At 40.8% G+C, this 25,786-nt stretch overlaps 7 protein-coding genes across 15 annotated transcripts; 2 read left to right on the top strand and 5 right to left on the bottom strand.

The window, feature by feature from the left end:
• The first annotated feature begins 131 nt into the window (after positions 1-131).
• Positions 132-5,602, top strand: LOC105561574. Of its 3 annotated transcripts, XR_001008914.1 has the most exons (3): positions 132-1,364; positions 4,900-5,188; positions 5,258-5,602. XR_001008914.1 is itself a non-coding variant. In XM_012011665.1 (2 exons), the coding sequence occupies exons 1-2, from the start codon at positions 1,074-1,076 to the stop codon at positions 5,092-5,094; spliced, it is 486 nt and encodes a 161-aa protein (XP_011867055.1). In that variant the 5' UTR covers positions 132-1,073; the 3' UTR covers positions 5,095-5,602. The 3 variants fall into 3 exon arrangements, 2 of the variants coding, with proteins under 2 accessions (XP_011867055.1, XP_011867056.1); XM_012011665.1 differs by having other exon boundaries at positions 4,900-5,602; XM_012011666.1 differs by lacking the exons at positions 4,900-5,188; positions 5,258-5,602 and adding an exon at positions 1,434-1,778 and having other exon boundaries at positions 1,059-1,364.
• LOC105561576 (protein asteroid-like) lies at positions 887-4,747 on the bottom strand. The gene is made up of 2 exons (XM_012011667.1): positions 4,189-4,747; positions 887-4,103 (listed from the first exon to the last, which is right to left on the bottom strand). Exon 2 carries the CDS (start codon positions 4,054-4,056, stop codon positions 1,759-1,761), a length of 2,298 nt encoding a protein of 765 aa, XP_011867057.1. The 5' UTR covers positions 4,057-4,103; positions 4,189-4,747; the 3' UTR covers positions 887-1,758.
• Positions 4,755-8,266, bottom strand: LOC105561577 (protein asteroid-like). 4 transcript variants are annotated; one of them, XM_012011669.1, is made up of 2 exons: positions 8,011-8,266; positions 4,755-7,946 (listed from the first exon to the last, which is right to left on the bottom strand). In XM_012011669.1, the coding sequence occupies exon 2, from the start codon at positions 7,878-7,880 to the stop codon at positions 5,583-5,585; it is 2,298 nt and encodes a 765-aa protein (XP_011867059.1). In that variant the 5' UTR covers positions 7,881-7,946; positions 8,011-8,266; the 3' UTR covers positions 4,755-5,582. The 4 variants fall into 4 exon arrangements, with proteins under 4 accessions (XP_011867059.1, XP_011867058.1, XP_011867061.1 ...); XM_012011668.1 differs by having other exon boundaries at positions 4,755-7,929; XM_012011671.1 differs by having other exon boundaries at positions 4,755-7,897.
• A 630-nt stretch (positions 8,267-8,896) lies between these two features.
• LOC105561573 (protein asteroid-like) lies at positions 8,897-12,506 on the bottom strand. The gene is made up of 2 exons (XM_012011664.1): positions 12,110-12,506; positions 8,897-12,019 (listed from the first exon to the last, which is right to left on the bottom strand). Exon 2 carries the CDS (start codon positions 11,968-11,970, stop codon positions 9,673-9,675), a length of 2,298 nt encoding a protein of 765 aa, XP_011867054.1. The 5' UTR covers positions 11,971-12,019; positions 12,110-12,506; the 3' UTR covers positions 8,897-9,672.
• An 84-nt stretch (positions 12,507-12,590) lies between these two features.
• Positions 12,591-14,993, bottom strand: LOC105561572 (copper chaperone for superoxide dismutase). 2 transcript variants are annotated; one of them, XM_012011663.1, is made up of 7 exons: positions 14,756-14,989; positions 14,501-14,699; positions 13,754-13,943; positions 13,608-13,674; positions 13,357-13,538; positions 13,044-13,156; positions 12,591-12,717 (listed from the first exon to the last, which is right to left on the bottom strand). In XM_012011663.1, the coding sequence occupies exons 1-7, from the start codon at positions 14,768-14,770 to the stop codon at positions 12,707-12,709; spliced, it is 777 nt and encodes a 258-aa protein (XP_011867053.1). In that variant the 5' UTR covers positions 14,771-14,989; the 3' UTR covers positions 12,591-12,706. The 2 variants fall into 2 exon arrangements, with proteins under 2 accessions (XP_011867053.1, XP_011867052.1); XM_012011662.1 differs by having other exon boundaries at positions 12,591-13,156; positions 14,756-14,993.
• A 381-nt stretch (positions 14,994-15,374) lies between these two features.
• Positions 15,375-20,853, top strand: LOC105561570 (basic salivary proline-rich protein 1). The gene is made up of 6 exons (XM_012011657.1): positions 15,375-15,869; positions 16,920-16,996; positions 17,222-17,303; positions 17,404-17,611; positions 17,779-18,986; positions 19,232-20,853. Exons 1-6 carry the CDS (start codon positions 15,810-15,812, stop codon positions 19,439-19,441), a joined length of 1,845 nt encoding a protein of 614 aa, XP_011867047.1. The 5' UTR covers positions 15,375-15,809; the 3' UTR covers positions 19,442-20,853.
• LOC105561571 (KDEL motif-containing protein 1-like) lies at positions 20,689-24,856 on the bottom strand. 3 transcript variants are annotated; one of them, XM_012011659.1, is made up of 8 exons: positions 24,096-24,856; positions 23,535-23,775; positions 22,512-22,723; positions 22,230-22,441; positions 21,914-22,158; positions 21,605-21,839; positions 21,065-21,364; positions 20,689-20,985 (listed from the first exon to the last, which is right to left on the bottom strand). In XM_012011659.1, exons 2-8 carry the CDS (start codon positions 23,696-23,698, stop codon positions 20,866-20,868), a joined length of 1,488 nt encoding a protein of 495 aa, XP_011867049.1. In that variant the 5' UTR covers positions 23,699-23,775; positions 24,096-24,856; the 3' UTR covers positions 20,689-20,865. The 3 variants fall into 3 exon arrangements, with proteins under 3 accessions (XP_011867049.1, XP_011867051.1, XP_011867050.1); XM_012011661.1 differs by having other exon boundaries at positions 24,141-24,856; XM_012011660.1 differs by lacking the exon at positions 24,096-24,856 and adding an exon at positions 23,902-24,046.
• Between the last annotated feature and the right edge of the window lie 930 nt (positions 24,857-25,786).

Genomic DNA, 25,786 nt, shown 5'->3' with positions numbered 1-25,786 from the left:
AAATAAATTACTGATTTTAAATAGTTTTTTGGTAGAAAAAAAGTTACAATTTGGTGAGAATTTAAAAAATAGTGTATATGCAACTTATTTTATACATATAGTAAATATTATTAAAAATAAAAATTTTTATCTAAATTTTTAAATATTTTATATAGAAATACTAGTAGTTTTTCACGTAACTTTTAATTTAAATCACTATTTCATTCCATTTTGAAAGTGATACATTTTTATAAAACAAATATATTTTGTAAAGAATACAAAAGAGAGATTTGACATAATCTACTGATAACAATATTTATAATTATGAGAGAAAAATATAAATATGTATACAAAATGTACTTGTTATTCTGTAATCAATGAAATATATGTAATTTGACAAAATACCATACATCGGTTTTGAATAATAGTGCATTTCTCTTAATATATGTTGCATTATATGCATATAAGTATATGTTATTTGTTTAAGACTGATATCCCTATCACTGAGTAGTAAATAAATAGAATAATTTTATGGAATTTTAGAACTTTACAATCTCCTTTTTAAGTTTGTTTCAATTCTAACCATTATTTTCCTACGTAAATAATAACATATTTTCGTGTTTTATAAATTTCGTAACTTGAAAATTTTACTCAATTTTAATTAAAATTGAAAAACAAGGAAATGTATTCATGCGCATTACGAATTGTCGGTTACGTTCAATTAATAAATTATGTCGTCTAATTGTTAAAATTACTCGTGTCAAAATAATATACAGTTATCAAACAAACATTACTAATAACATTAATGCATCAAATACCGTAAGTTCAAGTATTATATAATTGTTTGAGTGCGCCTATTAATTAACATTAATACATTAATAATAAATTCACACTTTCTTATCAAAACTTTCGTCAGGAAAACATTTTATTAGGAACAACGTTAATTATAAATCTGAATTGTAACATCTTTGTATTATAAATCTTGTCCGTACAGTAATATCTGCATTTTTATAATAAAAGTAGATATAACCCTTTTATTTTTTACAAGTAGCATCATCAATTAGAATAAGACGTTTTCACAAAATACATTTCAGATGGAGAAAATCCCAATAACGCCGCAAATGCTACATATATCCGTGAAAGCATTACAAAAATTTCAACTATTTGTAAAATTAAAAGATTTAAGAGATTACATCCAAAGGCATTATCCGGTGGAAACCGATGTCAAAGCTCTCGAGCGAGAATTAGAGGAGAAATTAAAGTATGCTGTTTACGTCGGATTGCTCGCTAAACACGAAGACGACCAATATTATATACCAACTTTACGAGAAGAGACTAATGCCGCTACAACAGCGTTCAGCGCATTTTCGGAGATATACAAAAACGTAATGTATTGATTTATTTTATTCTTTGCATCGTGCAACAAACATCCCTTCAAGTTGTTATCCATTTAGAACAAGCAGTTGCCTAATACGAGAAAGAAGAGATCAAGTACAGAGAGATCGTTATCGTATCAAAAACGAAAGGATTACGTGAGTTCCTCTAACAACGACGAAACCGACAGTAGCGAGGATTTAGATTTTTTCCAACTTAAGAACCATAGTCATAAAACTTGAACATCAATGATACAATACCATTGTAAAATTTTTAGATGTCCTTATGCGTTATATCTTATACATATACAAATTGTTTATATATGAAATTAATATATAAAATTATAAATTACGTGAATTGCAGCGATACAATTGTACGCAGTTAAAATTAGGTATAATAAAAAAGTTAATGCTGCGTGATTCCAAGCATGGATAAAGCATTATTAACATCGTAGACTGCTTCACCGCTGGTGTTTTCGCAGGTACTTTCCTCTTCACGAGTCTCCTCGTCTGTAACACACTCCTTTTCCTCATTCCTTTTTATCTTTTCCTTCTTACGTTTATCGGTTTTCTTCTCCAGTACAGTAGCAAGCAAAGGTTTGACTTTGGATAAGAGTATGTCAAACAGACGCGACAAACTCGGAGAGTCTTGCAAAATTAAATTTATGTAAACCTCAACGTCGTCGCGTTTTGTAAAATTGCTACACAAATTATACAATAATGTACCATTGAACACGGCAGCGACCTTGGTTGGTTCATACGGGTATCCTAATAATGCATTTAAGTCCATAACATGCTGCAAGCAAATTTGAAACTCCGCAAAACCATGGATAAGTGTAATGTTAAATTCTTCCGGTTGCGAATACAGTTTCTGATCAACTTCGAAATTGAATACGAAGAATTCGGCTGCGAGCAAGCAATCGTCGACATTAACCTCGCAGACTGCGTCCGCGAGTGTAGCGTCGATCGAGTATTGCGGCTGATAGTTTCTTATCCTTCTTTCGTGTCGAATGTTCTCCGCAGCTCTATTACACTTTTGCTGAAATCTGCTCAGGATTCTATAGTAGCCTACATTGTTGTCGATTATGTTAAACAGCAAGGCGAACAATAAGGAGTACACGTGACAACTATATTGCGACGGTTCCTGTTGTTGATCTATCCAGTACCTCATGGTTGCGATGTACAGCATCCAATCCGACGGGATTTCGTTTATGTACTTCGCATGGGAGATCGTCAACGTCGTGTTTAAAATTTCCCTTCTGACGACAATAGGCAATTCCCTCAGGCTGGGTAAAGGAGGTAGTTTACAACCAAGTATATTATCGCTGTATTCCAACTGATAACGCTTTATTCCGTTGTTCTCGTCTCTGGTTACATATTCCATGTTGCTTTTCTTCCCTTCTGATAAGAGCATCCCGCAGATAACACCTAGGACTTTCACGCTTACAAAGACAGCCGAGGCACGGGAAGGATCCTCAATCTGCACAGGAGCAATGTATAATTTTCTTATTATCAAGTTTATGAAAAAACAAGGAAATCTGCTCTGTTTGAACTCGGTAATGAACCACGTGGGCAAATTGTCAACCAGAGACTCATCGGAATCCAAAGCGTTTCCTTCAAGTATGTCGGCTATTTCTTTGTCTTCTACTTCTCCCTCATCGCTCGATTCCGTCTCATTTGTCTGTTCATCGTAACGTGTTAAATTATTTATATCGCCCTCAAACTTGTACGCCTTAGGCATATTCCGCAAGTGTACCCTCGACAAGATCTCTGCAGGGATATTCAGCATATGTATCACGCTTAGCGACGCATCGTCGTAACTATTTATCATAGTTTCTATCGTATTTAATACGTCTTTGCGCTTTTGCTTTCGTAATGTACCTAGTATCCCTATTACGGCTTCGTTTAAACTACGTCTCCGTAGCCACTGAAATGTGGCGCCTATGCGCCGCTGCTGCTCATTGCTGTATTTCCTTCTCTCCATTTGCGGCAGATGTCGGAAGAAGTTCTTAAACGTGCACTGCTTCTTGTAGTCATTCCTCAGCAATACCGAAGACAGCAACAACAAGGACTGATTCAGTCCGTAGTAAACTTGAAAGAACTTCTTGACGTAATAAATCTTGCAGCGTTTCGTGTAACCCCTGCCCGTTGGGGTGGGCACTACGCCTTCTTCCAACGTATTGAACGGTATGTACAACGATCCAGAAATAAAGAAGTCAGAGTCATAGCTCAATACGGGACAATTGAGGATGCGCGCTATCGCAGCTATGGTGTTGTCTGCTTCGAAGATGCACTGCATGTATGTGATGTCCTTCTCGTTCATCACATCCTTGAAGACCTCCGTAAAGAGCAGAGGCTGGAATCTGGTGCATTGCTGAGTGGTCAGAGTGTAGTGCAACTTATTTCGAGTGTTCTCCTTGGCTCGGAACAGGCCATTCTTCAGCTTCTTGTCCTCGCTGCCGCCGTCGAATATCACCAGCGGGGTAACGTTGCACCTCAAGAGCTCGTCGAAGAAATCCCTCACGCATTGCGCGTACTGATCGTAATCGCCGCCGAACGCGTCATTGCAGTTCGCATACCAGTCGTACAGCAGGCTGCTTATGTTGAAACCATCAATCACCAAATAACTGTCGTGCAGGGCGTAATACTCGAGATAACGCTCAGAGTCGCTGGATATGAACCCCATCAAACCAGGGATCCCCATTCTTGGTTGAGTCTTCTCTAGGAAGTTTCGATTAACCACGCGAATCTCTGGAAGATATTGAACTCTGACATATACATTTTTACAACTTTGTACTGCAGTTGGTTTCCTTGCTTATATTTGTTTGTCACTTACTTTGTTTGTTTGTGACTGAGTATAAACTCAACGCGTTTTCAAAGCTACGTTCTCTTCATTGAATGATCACAAATAAGCGGTCATGTCACTTCCAGCAAAGCATTCTTCTACTTCCTTCAACTCTTGTCATCATTGCTATTTCTTCCTATAATATTATAACCAGGGAAACCATCCAAACTCTTCGTATTTTAACGGTGACGGAAGTTTGATTAGTTCACACCTTCGAGTCACGAGGCAGAGCGCAGCACTGTTGGTCCCCCCCCCCCCCCACTAAACTTTAGTGGTAAAGTTATGGCGAATAACCGTTGTTATCGGTTGCAACAGTTTGCGCTCACTAGCGACAATTTAAACATTATAGTGTTTGTTTGATAACTGTATGTTATTTTTACACAAATAATTTTTTCTGTGAGTCGATGCATTAATGTTACTAGTATACTAATAACATTAATGCATCGAATACTGTAAATTCACAGTATATTATATAATTATTTGTGTGCAACTTACACGTTTTGATCAAAAATTTCATTAGGAAAACATTTTATTAGCAACAGCGTTAATTGTAAATCTTAATTGTAACATATCTTTTTATTATAAATCTTGATTACGATAATATACACATATCTATAATACAAGTAGATATAACGTTTGTTTTTAATTTTCACAAGTAGCATCATCGATTAGAATAAGACGTTTTCACAAAATACATTTCAGATGGAGAAAATCCCAATAACGCCGCAAATGCTACACATCCGTGAAAGCATTTCAAAAATTTCAACTATTTGTAAAATTAAAAGATTTAAGAGATTACATCCAAAGGCATTATCCGGTGGAAACCGATGTCAAAGCTCTCGAGCGAGAATTAGAGGAGAAATTAAAGTATGCTGTTTACGTCGGATTGCTCGCTAAACACGAAGACGACCAATATTATATACCAACTTTACGAGAAGAGACTAATGCCGCTACAACAGCGTTCAGCGCATTTTCGGAGATGTACAAAAACGTAATGTATTAATTTATTTTATTCTTTGCATCGTACAACAAACATCCCTTCAATTTGTTATCCATTTAGAACAAGCAGTTGCCTAATACGAGAAAGAAGAGATCAAGTACCGAGAGATCGTTATCGTATAAAAAACGAAAGGATTACGTGAGTTCCTCTAACAACGACGAAACCAACAGTAGCGAGGATTTAGATTTTTTCCAATTTAAGAACCATAGTCATAAAACTTGATCATCAATGATACAATACCATTGTAAAATTTTTAGATGTCCTTATGCGTTATATCTTATACATATACAAATTGTTTATATATGAAATTAATATATAAAATTATAAATTACGTGAATTGCAGCGATACAATTGTACGCAGTTAAAATTAGGTATAATAAAAAAGTTAATGCTGCGTGATTCCAAGCATGGATAAAGCATTATTAACATCGTAGACTGCTTCACCGCTGGTGTTTTCGCAGGTACTTTCCTCTTCACGAGTCTCCTCGTCTGTAACACACTCCTTTTCCTCATACTTCTTTATCTTTTCCTTCTTACGTTTATCGGTTTTCTTCTCCAGTACAGTAGCAAGCAAAGGTTTGACTTTGGATAAGAGTATGTCAAACAGACGCGACAAACTCGGAGAGTTTTGCAAAATTAATTTGATGTAAACCTCAACGTCGTCGCGTTTTGTAAAATTGCTACACAAATTATACAATAATGTACCATTGAACACGGCAGCGACCTTGGTTGGTCCATACGGGTATCCTAATAACGCATTTAAGTGCATAACATGCCTCAAGCAACTTTGAAACTCCGCAAAACCGTGGATAAGTGTAATGTTAAATTCTTCCGGTTGCGAATACAGTTTCTGATCAACTTCGAAATTGAATACGAAGAATTCGGCTGCGAGTAAGCAATCGTCGACATTAACCTCGCAGACTGCGTCCGCGAGTGTAGCGTCGATCGAGTATTGCGGCTGATAGTTTCTTGTCCTTCTTTCGTGTCTAATGTTCTCCGCAGCTCTATTACATTTTTGCTGAAACCTGCTCAGGATTCTATAGTAGCCTACATTGTTGTCGATTATGTTAAACAGCAAGGCGAACAATAAGGAGTACACGTGACACCTATATTGCGACGGTTCCTGTTGTTGATCTATCCAGTACCTCATGGTTGCAATGTACAGCATCCAATCCGACGGGATTTCGTTTATGTACTTCGCATCGGAGATCGTCAACGTCGCGTTTAAAATTTCCCTTCTGACGACAATAGGCAATTCCCTCAGGCTGGGTAAAGGAGGTAGCTTACAACCAAGTATATTATCGCTGTATTCCAACTGATAACGCTTTATTCCCTTGTTCTCGTCTCTGGTTACATATTCCATGTTGCTTTTCTTCCCTTCTGACAAGAGCACTCCGTAGATAACGCCTAAGACTTTCAAGCTTACAACGACAGACGGGGCACGGGAAGGATCCTCGATCTGCACAGGACAAACGTATAATTTTCTTATTATCAAGTCTATGAAATAAGAGGAAAATCTGCTCTGTTTGAACTCGGTAATGAACCACTTGGGCAAATTGTCAACCTGAGACTCATTTGAGTCCAACGCTTTTTCATCAAGTATGTCGGCTATTTCTTTGTCTTCCGCTTCTCCCTCATCGCTCGATTCCATCTCATTTGTCTGTTCATCGTAACATGTTAAATTATTTATATCGCCCTCAAACTTGTACGCCTTAGGCATATTCCGCAAGTGTACCCTCGACAAGATCTCTGCAGGGATATTCAGCATATGTATCACGCTTAGCGACGCATCGTCGTAACTATTTATCGTAGTTTCTATCGTATTTAATACGTCTTTGCGCTTTTGCTTTCGTAATCTACCTAGTATCTCTATTACGGCTTCGTTTAAACTACGTCTCCGTAGCCATTGAAACGTGGCGCCTATGCGCCGCTGCTTCTCATTGCTGTATCTCCTTCTCTCCATTTGCGCCAGATGTCGGAAGAAGTTCTTAAACGTGCGCTGGCTCACATAGTCATTTCCCAGCAATACCGAAGACAGCAACAACAAGGACTGATTCAGTCCGTAGTAAACTTGAAAGAGCTTCTTGACGTAATAAATCTTGCAGCGTTTCGCGTAGCCCCTGCCTGTTGGGGTGGGCACTACACCTTCTTCCAACGTATTGAACGGTATGTACAGCGATCCATAAATACAGAAGTCAGAGTCGTAGCTCAATACGGGACAATTGAGGATGCGCGCTATCGCAGCTATGGTGTTGTCCGCTTCGAAGATGCTTTGCACATATCTGATGCCCTTCTCGTTCATCACGTCCTTGAAGACCTCCCTCAAGAGCAGAGGCAGGAACTTGGTGCGTTGCTGAGAGGCCAGGGTGTAGTGCAACGCAATCTCAGTCTTCTCCTTGGTTCGGGACACGATGGTCTTGAGCTTCTTGTCCTCGCAGCCGCCGTCGAATAGCACCAGTGGGGTAACGTTGCACCTCAAAAGCTCGTCGAAGAAATCCCTCACGCATTGCGCGTACTGATCGTAATCGCCGCCGAACGCGTCATTGCAGTTCGCGTACCAGTCGTACAGCAGGTAGCTTATGTTGTTACCGTCGATCACCAAATAACTGTCGTGCAGTGCGTAATACTCGAGATAGCGCTCCGAGTCGCTGCATATGAACCTCATCAAACCAGGGATACCCATTCTTGGTTGAGTCTTCTCTAGGAAAAGTTTCGATTAACCACGCGAATCTCTGGAAGGTATTGAACTCTGACATATACATTATTTACAACTTTGTACTGCAGTTGGTGGTTAGGTTATGTTTGTCACTTACTTTGTTTGTTTGTGACTGAGTATAAACTCAACGCGTTTTCAAAGCTACGTTCTCTTCATTGAATGATCACAAATAAGCGGTTATGTCACTTCCAGCAAAGCATTCTTCTACTTCCTTCAACTCTTGTCATCATTGCTATTTCTTCCTATAATATTATAACCAGGGAATCCAAACCATCCAAACTCTTCGTATTTTAATGGTGACGGAAGTTTGATTAGTTCACAGTTCACACCTTCGAGTCACGAGGCAGAGCAGAGCGCAGCACTGTTGGTCCCCCCCCCCCCTAAAACTTTAGTGGTAAAGTTATGGCGAATAACCGTTGTTATCGGTTGGCCGGTTGCAACAGTTTGCGCTCACTACAGTAAAACGTCCCACATCTGCGCCGGTCGGGACCGGAAGTGACCCAACATCTGCGTCAGAAAACGGCGGTGGTGGGGGAGCTAACCATTGAAAACGCGAAGATGTGGGACGGAAACTAGCGAAGATATGGGATGCGCGCAGATGTGGGAAGCGCAGATGTGGGACGTTCCACTGTAGCAACAATTTAAACACTATAGTGTTTGTTTGATAACTGTATATTATTTTTACACAAATAATTTTTTCTGTGAATCGATGCATTAATGTTACTAGTATACTAATAACATTAATGCATCGAATACTGTAAATTCACAGATTACAGTGGAACGTCCCACATCTGCGCGCGTCCCATATCTTCGCTAGTTTCCGTCCCACATCTTCGCGTTTTCAATGGTTAGCTCCCCCACCACCGCCGTTTTCTGACGCAGATGTTGGGTCACTTCCGGTCCCGACCGGCGCAGATGTGGGACGTTTTACTGTATATAATTATCTGTGTGCAATTTACACGGTTTTAGCAAAAATTTCATTAGAAAAACATTTTATTAGCAACAGCGTTAATTGTAAATCTTAATTGTAACATACATCTTTTTATTATAAATCTTGATTACGATAATATACACATTTCTATAATACAAGTAGATATAACGTTTGTCTTTAATTTTCACAAGTAGCATCATCGATTAGAATAAGACGTTTTAACAAAATACATTTCAAATGGAAAAGATCCCAATAACGCCGCAAATGCTGCATGCACGTCCGTGAAGGTATTACAAAAATTTCAGTTATTTGCAAAATTAGAAAATTTAAGAGATCGCTAAACACGGAGACGAACATTATATACCAATTGCACGAGAAGAGACTAATGCTGCTAAAACAACGTTCAGCGCATTTTGGGAGATGTACAAAAACGTAATGTATTAATTTATTTTATTCTTTGCATCGTGCAATAAACATCCCTTCCATTTGTTATCCATTTAGAACAAGCAGTCGCCTAATACAAGAAGAGAGCAAGCACCGAGAGATCGTTCTCATATCAAAAACGAAAGGATTACGTGAGTTCCTATAACATCGATGTAATCGGCAGTAGCGAAAATATAGATTTTTTCCAATTTAAGAACCATCGTCAAGAAACTTTAACATCAATGATACAATACCATTGTAAAATTTTCGATGTCCTTATGCGTTATATCTTATACAAATACAAATTGTTTATATATAAAGTTAATATATAAAAAATTTATAAATTACGTGAATTGCAGAGATACAATGTAATTACACGCAGTTCAATTAGGTGTAATGAAGAAGTTAATGCTGCGCGTTTCCAAGCACGGAGAAAGGATTATTTACATCGTAGAATGCTTCATCACTGGTGTTTTCACAGGTGTTTTCCTCTTCAAGACTTTCTTCGTGCGTAACACACTCCTTTTTCTCATATCTTTTTACCTTTTGCTTCTTACGTTTATTGGTTTTCTTCTCCAGTACAGTATCAAGCAAAGGTTTGACTTTGGATAAAAGTATGTCAAACAGACGCGACAAACTCGGAGAATCTTGCAAAATTAATTTGATGTAAACCTCAACGTCGTCGCGTTTTGTAAAATTGCTACACAAATTATACAATAATGTACCGTTGAACACGGTAGCGACCTTGGTTGGTTCATACGGGTATCCTAATAACGCATTTAAGTGCATAACATGCCTCAAGCAACTTTGAAACTCCGCAAAACCATGAATAAGTGTAATGTTAAATTTTTTCGGCTGCGAATACAGTTTCCGATCAACTTCGAAATTGGATACGAAGAATGCGGCTGCGAGTAAGCAATCGTCGGCATTAACCTGGCAGACCGCGTCCGCGAGTGTAGCGTCGATCGAGTATTGCGGCTGATAGTTTCTTGTCCTTCTTTCGCGTCGAATGTTCTCCGCAGCTCTATTACATTTTTGCTGAAACCTGCTCAGGATTCTATAGTAGCCTACATTGTTGTCGATTATGTTAAACAGCAAGGCGAACAATAAGGAGTACACGTGACAACTATATTGCGACGGTTCCTGTTGTTGATCTATCCAGTACCTCATGGTTGCGATGTACAGCATCCAATCCGACGGGATTTCGTTTATGTACTTCGCATCGGAGATCGTCAACGTCGCGTTTAAAATTTCCCTCCTGACGACAATAGGCAATTCCCTCAGGCTGGGTAAAGGAGGTAGTTTACAACCAAGTATATTATCGCTGTATTCCAACTGATAACGCTTTATTCCCTTGTTCTCGTCTCTGGTTACATATTCCATGTTGCTTTTCTTCCCTTCTGACAAGAGCACCCCGTAGATAACACCTAAGACTTTCAAGCTTACAACGATAGACGAGGCACGGGAAGGATCCTCGATCTGCACAGGACAAACGTATAATTTTCTTATTATCAAGTCTATGAAATAAGAGGGAAATCTGCTCTGTTTGAACTCGGTAATGAACCACTTGGGCAAATTGTCAACCTGAGACTCATTTGAGTCCAATGCTTTTTCTTCAAGTATGTCGGCTATTTCTTTGTCTTCCGCTTCTCCCTCATCGCTCGATTCCATCTCATTTGTCTTTTCATTGTAACACGTCAAGTTATTTATATCACCCTCAAACTTGTACGCCTTGGGCATATTCCGCAAGTGTTGCCTCGAAAAGACCTCTGGAGGGATATTCAGCATATGTATCACGCTTAGCGGCGCATTGACGTAACCATTTATTATCGTTTCTATCGTTTTTAACACGTGTTTGCGCTCTTGCTTTCGTAATCTACCTAGTATCCCTATTACGGCCTCGTTTAAACTGCGTCTCCGTAGCCACTGAAACGTGGCGCCTATGCGCCGCTGCTGCTCATTGCTGTATCCCCTTCTCTCCATTCGCGACAGATGACGGAAGAAGTTCTTAAACGTGCGCTGGCTCACATAGTCATTTCCCAGCAATACCGAGGACAGAAACAACAAGGACTGATTCAGTCCGTGGTAAATCTGAAAGAGCTTCTCGACGCAATAAATCTTGCAGCGTTTCATGTAGCCCCTGCCCGTCGGATTGGGCACTACGCCTTCTTCCAACGTATTGAACGGTATGTACAGCGATCCATAAATAAAGAAGTCAGAGTCGTAGCTCAATACGGGACAATTGAGGATGCGCGCTATCGCAGCTATGGTGTTGTCCGCTTCGAAGATGCTTTGCACATATCTGATGCCCTTCTCGTTCATCACGTCCTTGAAGACCTCCCTCAAGAGCAGAGGCAGGAACTTGGTGCGTTGCTGAGAGGCCAGGGTGTAGTGCAACGCAATCTCAGTCTTCTGCTTGGTTCGGGACACGATGGTCTTGAGCTTCTTGTCCTCGCAGCCGCCGTCGAACAGCACCAGCGGGGTAACGTTGCACCTCAAGAGCTTATCGAAGAAATCCCTCACTAATTGCGCGTACTTGTCGTACTCGCCGCCGAACGCGCAATTGCACTTGGCATACCACATGTACAGCTGGCAGCATATGTTGTTGCCGTCGATCACCAAATAACTGTCGTGCAGTGCGTAATACTCGAGATAGCGCTCCGAGTCGTTGGATATGTACCTCATCAAACCAGGGATCCCCATTCTTGGTCGTTTCTTCTCCAGGGAAAGTTTCGAATAGCCACGCGAATCTCTGGAAGATATTGAACACTGATAATGCTATACACTTTTTACTACTTTGTACTGCAGGTGGTCTCCTTACTTATTTCTGTTTGTCACTTACTTTGCGACTGAGTATAACCTCAACGCGTTTTCAAAGCTACGTTCTCTTCATTGCATGATCACAAATAAGCGGTCGTGTCACTTCCAGCGTAGCTTCCTTCTACTTCTTTTCACTTGTCATCATTACTACTTCTTCAAGTAGTATTATAACATGCCACAATAAACAGTAAACTTACGTAAGATTAACTCAAGTTAGTAACGCCATATTGGATCTGTTCCTTATAGGGTGCGTTCCGTCTCACGCATGAAGCATTATCTCTCCTTGTTATTCACCAAATATTAAAGGAGGATAAACGATGCATCATGCTTGAAACGGAGCACACCCACAGATGAACTAGTGCAGGCAGTTCAGGTATAAAGTACAGCTCCATTGAACAGATTTAAAAACTGGAATATTAGCTGGTTATGGTGAATATACAGGAGTAGAGAGATAAAGCATATAAATGATAACGCTCGTAATTTAATAAAAATTTGTACATAAACAGACTAGATATCTAATATATTTCATTTTACCGAAAAGTGGTACATTTATATCTGTTCAAGAGGCATTCTGGAATGTGTTCTTTGTTAGTTCAATCGCGTTACGTCTTCGTGCGACTTACAAGTTTGCTGAAAAGAAAAAGCGTACGAATTATTTCACGTAATCAAATTGTTTCTCGAGAAATTATGTCGCAATAAATTCAAGGATCACATATACGATTACTAGAAAAAACTCCCACACTTATAATCTTTTAAAAATAAAATAAAAAGCATAGGAGACCAGGAAAATCCTTCTTTCCTTTGCTCTTTCTTTCCTCTCCACCAAATGAAGATTTTTTTCTATATTAATAATTAACAGTACGAAATTTTATCGCATAAAGCGAATACAGGTAACACTTGAAGTTTTCAAATTAACGTGCACATTCTCTCATTTGACTCTGTACGACTTTTTGTACCGTGGTTAATCGCCCGATCTCTTTCGTCCCATATAGTTAGGCCGTCGCACGCGCAAATCTTCTTCGTATTTTGAAATAATCCGGACGACCTGGCTATAATGCCGCAGGCCAGCCTGAGTAGGAAAAGAAGTTTAATGTGAGACAGTTGAGACAGTCAAGCTCCGGGTCTACAATACGTGTAGTAAGCCTTAAACCGTGAGGGTCGGAAAGTGAGAAGAATAATCGTCCGTGATCGATCGATTTCTTACGACTTAGAGCTCACTGCACGTATTGCAGACCCAGCGAAAGGCGCAACGGTAATCGTTCCGCATACCTAGCCCCGCTATTTCCATTTATCCTGGATTCTGGACTGTCGCCTCTTCCAAGATCGTCAGGATCCTTGGTGATAATGACGGACCTACCAATGATATCGGGTACCTTGAGAAACCTGTCCGACTTCCGAAAGGCAGCTCTGCCAGTAGCGTCCGCGTGGATATTGCCAAGATCGCCAATGTGCTGCGATTGCGCGCAACGTCATTAAAGTGCCACGAGATCTAAGGAATCTGACGGCGTATTCATATTTACCCTCTTGGACAGATCGTCCCCGGGATCGCCGTGTGGCGAATTGTTTGGATTGTAGTGTTCGCCTACGCTGCAACGAGGATAAAATACATTTACTCGAGGATCAGAGGGTCGACCCGAGTACCTTGCTTTTGCAAGCTTGCGCTTACTTATCACAGCCATTAGATATATCGCCGCATTCGTGAATGTGAATGCCGTGCTCGCCCGGAGTTAAACCGTCAATCGTACCGTCTATGACGCATCCGTCTGGGCCTTCCGCGAATCTTATTACTCCTCTGATCAGATTACCCACGCTGTATCCGGAGTCCCCGCCCAGCATCGACACCGCACTCGATCCGTCTGCAAGAGACCAGGTGTCTAATAGCGAATTCGGCAGCTTGCACCTTGCGCGCACTGAGTGTGCACCAAGACTTGTTCACAGTTAATCCTTATATTTAACAATAGTCTTAAATACTTTTTGAAAAACTTCCTAGCCAGTAAAATAATCTCTATAGTATTCGTATGGATCATTCTTTTGGCTAAATAGTTTTTAGACATGTACTTGAGATGACTATAAATATAAGAGCTGACTCCGAACAAGCCTGGTGTGGCTCGTTTCAGTACGCACTAGTGCAAGCTGCCAAATTCACTAATAATATACATAAAGAGGAAAGTCATCTATTACGAGACAGGCTTCTATTGTGAAAGTATATACAGAGGAAATATTCCAGATAGAGAAATGTTCACGAGCTTTGTCTTCTAGATTTCAGTTCTTTTTCCATACAACATTCCTCTTTTCTCCCCAACAGTTCCAGAAACACTTGGCTTCAGAAATCACGAATGAAACCGGTAGGTTCGTTGTACATGAAAGGATAGTACACTATACTGTATACATTAAAGCAAATAATTGCTTAAACCTCCGAATCCCTTCAACACTGCCTGCCTTCCGGTTTTTTCAATCCTTTCCTGCACGACGGAGTAAGGTAGGCTCGCTTCGAGGGTGACTGTGCCCTGTTCCAGCGATATATCGACATTCCGGATGCCATCCAGACCCGCTAGACTCTTGGCGATCGCATCGACGCACTTTTCGCACGTCATGTGCACCGCGAACTCGATCTGCAGAAATAACGCAACTTTACAGACCTGGCAATACTTAAAAAGTAATCGCTCACCTTCGACGAAGCCATTTGTGAATTACGTATTACTCCCTGCTACTCTTGTGTCAACGTGATACGACAAATTTTCTTATGCACGCCGGTCGTGTGTATCTCCGATCCGATCTTTTATTTATTTTTTCCCCTTAGTTTATTACTAGCAGTCTAGCAGCAGGCGAAGTTTCTAGCAACAGGATCTCCAACATCTTCTTAGTTATTTGGCACGTCCTCTATATCGTTGCCACTTCTCCATCGTTTTCTTTCCCTCCCGCGGGATAATTTGAGCGAAACTTGGAGTAATTCAGAGCAGAACTGTTTACGGCAAGGTATTTATACAATTATATAATTATATCGTTCCCCTAGTCTAATCAAATTACGATACGATCAACGTAGAACCGGCCCTAAGTTGCAAGCAATTTTCTGTAGGAGCAGAATTTACTCATATACGTTTATTCAAGAATCGAGAGCCCCGGAAGTAGCGCTGCTTGCGTCGATGCGATTGGTTACTTTTGCGACTAATGTAGGACGACCTTTACGCAACATCCGGAGGAGAGAGAGAGAGGGGCGAAGGCGTTAGTCGGCGCGTCCGCCGTCGGTGGCGCTGCTCTCCCAAGCCCCTTCGGTCTCGGCAGCTGACCGATCTCTCGTGTCGCCCTACTCCGAAATTGGATGCACTTGGCGAGGTAATTGACGATAATTGCCACACGCGTCAGATACGTTACGGCAAAAATACGTTGCACGCACGACTGGTTTGTGGTTAGGCACACATATATACGTACATATACGCATATATCTATCTATCTATATATATACATACGTGCGCGTGGGTGCATAACACGCGCGGGTCGAGTTCGAAAAAAAGAATCTCCGCGATGTTCCCGGCGGTCCCGCGCGGATGATCTCGCGCCTCGGCCACCGCGGCAACGCGCTCGGGAGACACGACGGAGATGGACGTACCACGCTTTAAGGTATTTCCAGGTGGCTCCTCGCGATAGCGTGACGGAGGATCGCCCGCTCGGAGAAGTGAGAACCCGGTCGAGTTTGTCCCACGCCGTGAGTTGTCGCTTCGAAAATGTCCGTGACCTTCGCGCAACGCGGCAGGCCACCACCGAATCCTGCCCAGATACAGAAGGTAAAGGGTATTGACTGTAGCCTCGAAAGGGAGGAGGGAGAGAGCAAAAAAAAAGTGGAATCACGTTTCGCTTACTAACTGCGAGTGCTTTCCAGCGAGAGACGGATTGGCACGGTGTAAAGCCAGCGGCACACGATGCTTTTTTGCTCGCTGGTCTGCCTGCGTGCACCTTGGCTGGGCGGTGAGAGCTAATCGGGGCGCAGTCTTATCGTCCCACCTATGGCTGATGGCAGAGAATGACCCGTAAACGCTTGAGTCTGTCTTAGACGTAAGGCACGGCGGGGAAAAACTTAAGTCGTGTCCGCTGGACTCTCACAACTCTCGAGTTTTTCTCTACCCTGCTTTACGCGGTGTCCACAATGACATTCAGGATGTAAGATTTGGGAAATTGATCAATTACAGTCGAGTATTATCCTCGCGTTCCACTGTGATTGATTAATTTCTTAAATCTTGCATCTTAAAGTCTCATCGTAGACGCCGCATTGGGCCGACGGCAGAGAACGATCCGTAAACGCTTAAGACTGTCTTAGTCGTAGACGTAAGGCAAGGCAAAGAAAAATTCTAGTCGTGAGAGTATACGACTTGAATTTCTCTCTGCCTTGCATTACGTCTACGTCTACGACTAAGACTTGAGCGTTTACGGATCGTTCTCTGCCAGCAGCCTGTCACGTGGAATCCCGATTGGCTCTCACTGGCCAGCAAAAGTGCACGCGAGCAAGAAAGCACCGTGTGCCGCTGACTTAATATAGAGTATCATTTCATCCTTGTTTAATAATGGCATAACAAAGATAAAATGACTCACCGTGTTAAGTCTCGTGTCCGCAACCCAAGAACTGTGTCCAAGTTCTAGTTCTGAGAAATGCGTGGCCAATCGACCTGCGTCTTTTACGGAAAAGCTGCAAGCTTAATTGGCCACACATTTCTCGGAACTAGAACTTGGACACGGTTCTTGGATCGTGGACACAAGGCTTCGCGCAGTGTCGCCCATGTATATTGCTGGAAAGCACCCCGAAAGGACAGTACATGTACGAGTTTGTCACGTTTTTCTAGATGCTCGACGAGAATAGCCAGCTTATACAGATGATTCAGGAGTATCAGAACAAGGGCAAGGCGCAGGAATGCGTGCAGTAAGTGATTGGCGCAAGACGATTGCGCGTCTTTTTCGACCCCGCGAAATGATATACAGTCTGATGCAAAATGAAATAATTTTTATCGCTGTCGAGATAATCCCGCGCCGAGGATACTTTTTTCAGCTGTTTACACGAAAGACGAGCACCAAAGAGGATTGTTTTCTCGATAAGTAGGCAGCTCTTGTCGAGCCAGTCAGTATGTCTTTTAAATTTAATTTTTAGGTACCAACAAATATTACATCGCAACTTGGTGTATCTAGCGTCTATCGCTGATGTAAACCAGAATCTGCAGACTTTATTACCAGTAAGTAGCAGGAATGGAACAAAGGATGTAGATAAAAACGAAGTGCATTTGATTCGATAAAATCAAACGGTTGCGAAACTCAATGTCTTTCTGTTACAAGCTACCTCAAGGTATTCCCAATGGTCCTCAGCATGGTATGATGAACCCACAAGGGCTTCCAAGTGGTCCGGGTGGTGCAGCTGGTCCCGGAGGGGAAATGCCGCCAAACACACAGCCAACAATGCCAATGTCGACGTTCAATCAAGGCCAACCAATGGCGCAAGGTTATCGCGGACCTGTGATGCCCGGCCAAGGACCTGCAATAAATAGTACGTTATATTCTAATTTGAATTGTCTATTAAAAAAAAAAGCTTTATTTTTACTCCAGTTAAAATTTATATTAAATGATTCGTATGTTAATATACATTTGGAAGAGATGTAACACTTTCAGCTTCATATATTATTACCAGACGTTTTAATCTTGTAACGTTTACAGGGCCTCCAACCGCACCAGGTCCGCAGCAGTATAGAGGTCCACAGGGCTATCCCCAGCAACCTTCTCAGCAAGGTTATCCTGCTCAATACGCTGGTCAGAGCCCTGGCTCGAACTATCAAGGTCCACAAGGATCCGCATACACTCCCGGTCAACCGAATCAGTACGGACCGCCGAACGCTTCTCAGCAGCAAGGATACACCGCAGCGACACAGCCAAATTATGGTCCTCCGACTACGGTGAACAGTTATGGTCCACAACCAGGTGGTTATCCGCCACCGGGCACGGCTCAGCCGCCTTCCGGATACGGACCGCCGCCGCCAAATCAGCAAGGCTATCCGCCATCAAACGCTTCGCAGCAGAACTTCTCATCAGGTAGTCAACAACAACAACCAGGACAATACGGCAGTCCTAGTCCACAACCAAATTATCAACAGCCTCCGTCCCAAGTGCCACCTCAAAACGCGTACGCCGCAGGACAGCCCGGAAGTTATCCCCCTCCTTCCTCGCAGACATACGCGAACAATGTCCCGCCGCAAAATTACCCGCCACCTCCGACAACTAGCGCGACCCAGCCCCCGCAACCTGGGTCTCAGCAAAACGCGGGCCCGCAGCCCAATTACGTTAGTCAACCAAGCCCAGGTCCTGGCGCGACGCAGTACGGCCCCGCCTCTACATCTCCGCCATTTAGCACCTCCTCCGCGAGCGGCGGCAATACTTACGTCCAAAGCAGTCAGCCGACAAGCACGCCGTCTGCTTCGACGCAGACGTATCCGTCGAATAGCGGTCCGCCACCGACGTCGCAGGGCGGAAGCTACGCACCCCCGGTGCCGCCGGCCCCCTCTGGGTATCCCGTTCATCAAACACCACACCCGACATCGCACCCCCCGCATCCACCGCCGCCGCATCAGTCGCCACACCAACCACCCCACACCCCGCATCAGCCACCTCACCAGCCGACTCATCAATCGTCCCACCAACCACCCTCGCATCAATCACCGCACCAGCCACCGCAACAATCTCAGCAACAGTCGCAAACAGCTCCGCAGACGCAACAGCAACCGTCTCAGAGTCCAGCTCCGAGTGGATTCCAGCCGCCGTCAGGTCCGCCGCAAGGTCCCGCTCCACCGCCAGGCCCTCAGCAACAACCTGCCTACGGACCCACTACGACGCAAACATACGTGCCACCGACTCCAGGAGGACAACCACAGGTACTTGAGCTATATCGACATAGGCGAGCTGTTTCAGATTTATCCCTCGTTTTCGTGGCAATATGACGTCATTTTTCTTTACAGTTTTACAATTTTATTCGCAGTTCTCAGTAGAAAGAAAAACACTTTGTTTTCCTTTTTACATTATTTACGTTTGAAACACCTGTAAAAAAGTTATATAATGCAAGTAAGTGAAACGCATGAATTATTGATATAATGGAACTTGAGAGCATCCTGAATTACAGATTTACAGTCCTCATCCACCGCAAGGGGGACAACACTATGGACATCCTCAGTATCCTCCTCAAAGTTACCCTCCACCGCCGGCAGGGCAAGGATATCCACAGTACCCGCCACGACCACCTGGTGGACACATGCCTCCTCCACCTGGACCACAAGGCCCACCTCCGCCTAATCAATATGGAGGTTACGGTTATCAGCCACCCACACAATAAAAATACATGAATAACTCCCAAATTTACATAAAGTTTAGATTAATATAAATATCGAGAATTTTTGTTTGTTTTCAATCGCTTTACTATGTGAGTACGTTCATATACTTTCATAATGTACATTTACGATATTTATCCAAATATTGTGAATAGTATAATTCATATTAATATTAATTTACAATATTTATTTAGATATGATAAATGTTCGTATTAATATTTGAATATAAAGGGTTCAATACAAAGGATGAAAAATTACAATACCTAGATTAAAACAAGATAGAATTATGTGAAGAACTTAATTTATCTTTTGCTTTAAAATTGGTAATAAGAGAAAAGCTTGGGACAAAATTATATATACATTATGGGAGAGGTCTTAATCTCCTAGTTCAACTTCGATTATTTACTATACTTGTAATCCTCAGTATTTTTATTTTTTTTTTCAATGTGTGGTGATATAAATAATATATATATATATATAATTTTGTCTTACATTATATACGTACATTACAACATAATAACTGGTTTATTATCATTATTATTATTAACTATAGATCTCGATAAAATAAATATGCCAAAATATTCCAAATGGCTTTTAACACTTGTGGCAAAACTTCTAATACGAAAAATGTAAGTTGTAGCACAGAAATGATTTAACATGTTTTTTTTTATTACTTGTTTTGTATTATTTCTATAAATTTGAAAGTATTCGCAGATTTATTGTGTATAATTCTTTCATTATATATTTTTTATATTTTTACTATTTTGCGTACAGTGAAGATAATAAGCCTCAAATTCTATTTTTATTACAGATACATACGTAATTTTTTATTAATACGACTAAAGCATAAACGAATTGAAAGTCAAAGAATTATGTAACTATGCAATGGTACAAATGCCATATGTAAGAATATATATAAATGTTCGTTCCGATTTTGATTTATGCTCTTAATTGATATAAGAAAATTTAATTTTAAACTTTATATATGAATGTAAATGTGAATTTTCCACATTAAATATAATTTGCAGTAGAATTCGCGATACAATTAAAGATAGAATATCATAAATTTTGCCACGCCTTGTATTTATCCCACAAATATTTTTCGAAGAAGATGTTGATAATTGTACAAATGATGTATCTTACTCGAGTTTTCGCGACATGATTTTAGATTAAATAAAAAAAAATATTAAATGATATATAAAACTAGCTAACAGGTTGTAAAAGAGAAAATTTATTAAATATTAGACAACCGTTTATTTTTCAAGTTCGAGATCACGTTTCCTTTTATTTTCAACATTAGCAATTAGGTATAAAATGTTAGTAAACAGATGTGCACACATGATAGATGATACTTGTACGGCAACGTGGATCTGTTAAATCTTCATTATATAAATAAAGCATAGAAAAATATTGAAAAAGATGTTAAAAATTACAATTCATCTCTAAGGTTTGAATTTCTAAGGTGACACTGACAAGAATGACTAGGTTGTGGTACTTCTTCCATGTTATTTAGTACTTCAACTTTACTCTTTAAGCGTTTACTCCATTCCTGAAATATAAAAAATCATATTATTTGACAACAATATATACCCAAGAAAAATATATAAAATAGTACTTTTTTCCCATACATGAAATAAAACTGTATAGTAACATAATATATCACGTGGTAATAAATTATCCCTGACAAATTGTCTAGCAGATTTAGCAATTTTTAATCCATCCTCGTTATGCTCCTTTGCCCACGTAATTTTTTCGACGAGATCCGACAGGTCGCTTCTCACAGGCACATAATGCACTCCAGGTGTGAGAGCTTTGTAAAAAAATTCATAATACTTGGAGTCTTGCTTAAACACCAACGAATCTCCAGCAAGTAGATATGGGAATCGATAAGCTGCTACTGTGCCATCAATGTTCAACTGATATTTATACTAGGAAAAAAAAGTAATACAAACTATCAATGTAAATATCTAAATTAAACAAATTTTTCCCTAACAAGATAAAGTTACGTATTGTCTATATTTAAAAAAAATTTGTACAGAACATAATTTCAAGATTGATACATATCTTGACAAACAAAACAAAACGCGACAATATCGTAGAATATACGTGAAATCTGACTCGATACTAGCTCTATTTGTTACAGAAAAAGATGAGGCTTTTAGATTTACCTTAAAAAAATTAAAAAATGATACATGATTTTGTGCAGGTCCATATTTATCTATCTCATCTCTAAAGAAGAAGAAATTAGTGATGGAAACATTGAAGAGCTCTGGATGCTTTCTGGAAATATCTATTAAGTCAAGGCGTTCCCTTCTGGAGTCGCGCCCACGCCAAAACAACTGCTCAGTTTTGCTCTCCCACGGCAGTCCGTTACCTTGTACGGAGAGTGTGTCTAACATTACCCTGTTTTTCAGGCATATCATATTGCAAATAAAACGGCAGCTTAGATTATTAGCATTATCGAGGCAAGGTTGTACCTCCCCATCGTTTCCAGAGACGATTCTGTGATGTCGTACGTAGGCATAACAATATCTCTCGTACTTTCAGATCCGCACCATGAAAAAATAGGATAGAGCGGGCCTGAATCGGGCACAAGCGGCCAGTCGCCCAAGTTCACGAAGAGCTCAATATCGGGCAACATCACTTTGCGGGCGAGTGACAGCAATATAGCATCCATAAATATTTTGAAGCCAACGTGTTGGCCGTAACATTGCCTATAAACCTAGTTTAATCTAGTTAAAGTCAATATTTGTAAATAAGGACAAATTATTAACGATATAACACGATATTTACTCTGTTAGATTTCAATACGTAATGACAAATGCTGACACTGGTTGGTCGATCGTATCTTTTAATAAGGCTTTGACGTACTTCGTCAAAGTCAATATTTGGAAACGGAGAGAGATCACGGTGTATTTGAGTGTGATTCTGTTGGCACTGATAGTGATCTAGCCAGTTAACGATTGATGGATTCGGACAGTAACATTCTTCCTCGTAAACAGGACCTAGAGACACAGATCTCGTTAGGTTCTAATTAATAAAAGGTTCCGCGTTAAGAAAAACAAGTTCGCATACCCTTGAACTCCGAACGGGGCATTGACAAATCTTTTCCCTTGACTTTTACTTTGATCTTGAGGTTGAAGCAGGTGGTGAAGGCTTTGTAGCGTACAATAAAACTGCCGTCTTTACAGTCAAAGATTTGAGTCCACAGGCGGCACGGTGCTCCTTTGAGAGAGTCTCCGTGCACCTGACCAGTGACTATATTCTCACCGGGAGATTTCGTCAGACTAAAAAATAAAGACAATTTCTTTACTAATATGCAAGTTTATTTAATCCTTACTCTCTTACTTGTACGCAGCTTACTGTCACAGTGACATTGGCCAAGCAATTGCTACGAGATCTTTAATAATTTTGTGAACAGGTATGAATTTGTGGTTCGTTTTCGTTATAATTATTTTATTAAAAAACATTTAGTGCAGTGTTATGTACGATTTCAGATTACTCGAGAAAAGTCCAAGTCCGGGACCGAAACGTTGCAGTGTTTTTCTTTAAATAAAAACATTGGCCAGTATAGGTCGTTTCAAAATTACATTATTGGTTTTTAAACTACTGGCGATACTAAATTTATCTGCGAGTTAAAAAAAGACAAGATGTAACATCACATATATCAGGTAACTCGTAGAAATGTTATTGTAATTTATTGCAGATGCACTTGTAATTTGCTGCCAGAAACGCTTGTAGCTGAAATCACTCCATCTTTTGTACAATTATTAATTTTACAAATATCGCGCACGAAACCACTTGCTCCTCTGGATCCTTCGTTGTTGCAACAAATGTCACCCAAATCTCTAGATCTTTATCGTCAGAACAACCAGTTTCCATAAAAATAACAGATTTCAAGTTTTTTAAGTTTTTTTTACAGAAACTATCGAGGTACTTTTACAATTTATGCTATGTTGTGAGAAAAATGACGGTGAGTGCCAGTTAATTTTTCATGTACTTCAACTTCCAAAGTCCTGTATATGTCTACAAAATGATCAGTATCTTTATACCCTTGCTTTATTAGTCATTTATGTACAATCGCCTGACGACACTAACTTCGTTCCGTGCGAGTCCACGAGCTGCAAGAAGAAATATCTCGCACGCATGGTAACTTCCGCCGGCCTCAGTCCTGGGCCCCACACAATCGTTTTCAGTGGATCCACATCAGCGTGCCACGCTCCCGCGCAGACAAGCGACACTAAGAACACTGGTAGGCGCATATTCGTTGCAAATATAACATTCAGACCAACTCTTTGGCCCTTGGATCAGCACGCTGCTCCTCCGCGACTGTCCGTGACTGAAAACAGATTAAGGCCGATGGCAGAGAACGATCCGTAAACGCTTAAGACTGTCTTAGATCGTAGACGTAAGGCAAGGCAGAGAGAAACGTAAGTCGTGAAAGGCTATTAAGTATACGTCTTACGTTTCTCTCTGCCTTGCCTTACGTCTGCGATCTAAGACAGTCTTAAGCGTTTACGGATCGTTCTCTGCCATCGGCCGAACACTTCGAGCTCCCTGAAAATTTATCACGAGGTTATGACACACACACACACTCGCCCGTTTATCGTTGGCATTTTAATTATCTGTATGAAGGACAGCCGGGCCTCTCGTACGTACGATTTATTACGCGATCCTGCTTATATTCCTCGAGCTTGCGCTCACCCAAGATCCTGTCACAAAGCAGTTTCTCGACAGCTGTCGGGAAGCGCCGGCCGCTCGCGGCTCGACTTGGCCGCTGACCTGACACTGCTGACAGTTGAAATTTCCTCGCACTCGTTTGCAAGCACGTGTCACTGTATGTACGTACGTGTGTACGTACGCACACGCAGGATAAAATTTCTTCGTGTGTGCATCGCACTGTCTCGGTTGGTTCTACGGAACTTCTTGGAAACTCGTAGGGCAGAAGGATTGCCGTAGCCGCTTACGATTTTGTCGTAAGACTTTAAGTCGCTGTCGGAGGTCGACGCGCAAAGAATCGCCTTGCGACGCGACGAAGGGTCGGAGCACAAAGCCAACGACAATGGCTTACGGCAAGGACGTAAGCGTTAGACGTAGACCTAAGTCGGTGTCGGAAGTCGATGCGACATACGTCTACGACAATCCTTGTTGACTTCCGACGTCGATTTGTCTTACTGTGGAACAATTACTTTATATCTCATAATTTTTCATCGCTTTTCAACAGTATACTTTGACTTCCTTCATATTATATAGGGTAATTCGCGTTCTATTACTGAAAGAACGTTATATCATTATACAGGGTGACTTATTTTAAATGATCCACGCAAATATCTCCAAAAATATGAAAGACATCGTATTTTCATCAGATATCGAGGATATCGTATTTCAAGCGAAAAAGTCCTGTACTATACTTTTCTCTCCGACGAACAGTTATCGAGATATCATAAGCTAGACATTGAAAAAGTTATAAATTTTCTCTTGAATATCTCAAAAAGTATTAGGCAAATCAAAAAATGTTTCAGACAAAAGTTGTTCGTATTAATTAGCAGAATAAGATAGTACAATGAATAGGGGGTTTCATCTAAAAAAAATTGAAGGTGACCTTCAAGTAACTATCCAAGGTCAAGTCAATGGCACCACCTTATGTCCCCCTCCGAACCGAACAACTTTTACTTGAAACATTCTTTTGTATCTTTCATATTTTTGGAGATATTTGCGTGGATCATTGAAAGTGAGACACCCTGTGTATATTATAACATTATAAGTGGAAGCTTAAAAACGAAAGGATAATTCAGTCATGAATGAGTTAAACTTCTCTGATAATTCACATTTTACTGCGCGATGCTAGACGACAAAAAAATCGTCTCTCTCGTAGATTTTCTCGCTACGCGCGATCGTAGTGTCGCAGGAATAAAGGAATTTTAGGTTTACGGAAGAGATTTATCGGCAGACTCGGCTAACGTAATATTTAATAATTTTTTTAATGTTATGCGTATCTGATATATTATTATATATGCGATATCTACGCGTGTATATACAATACAATCTCAATCAGTTTCAATCTAATAGAAACAGTTCTTACCGATGTCTTCTATAAATTTGTACGTACATATTCCTGGTGGAAATATTTTACTTAAAGTGTAATGAGATTTTGTTGGAAATCTGAAAATCTTCCTCAATTGACTTTGTTTCATCATCTACCCAGATAACAATTCTTGCGCGCAAATTTTTGCTTGTCTTATGCATGCAAATTTGCCTGAGTTTGTCCGTAAGATATGTTTAGTCTGTGCTTTTGCACGCAAGTGGCTAGCTCATGTATTAACGTATAATTTTGCGCGCAAACATCTATC

This window comes from Vollenhovia emeryi, unplaced genomic scaffold (assembly GCF_000949405.1).
Source record: "Vollenhovia emeryi isolate VEMERY1.0 unplaced genomic scaffold, V.emery_V1.0 DF939205.1, whole genome shotgun sequence".
Lineage (NCBI taxonomy): Eukaryota > Metazoa > Arthropoda > Insecta > Hymenoptera > Formicidae > Vollenhovia > Vollenhovia emeryi.
The sequence above is the reverse complement of the archived record's forward strand: the minus strand, read 5'-3'. Positions and strand labels throughout refer to the sequence as shown.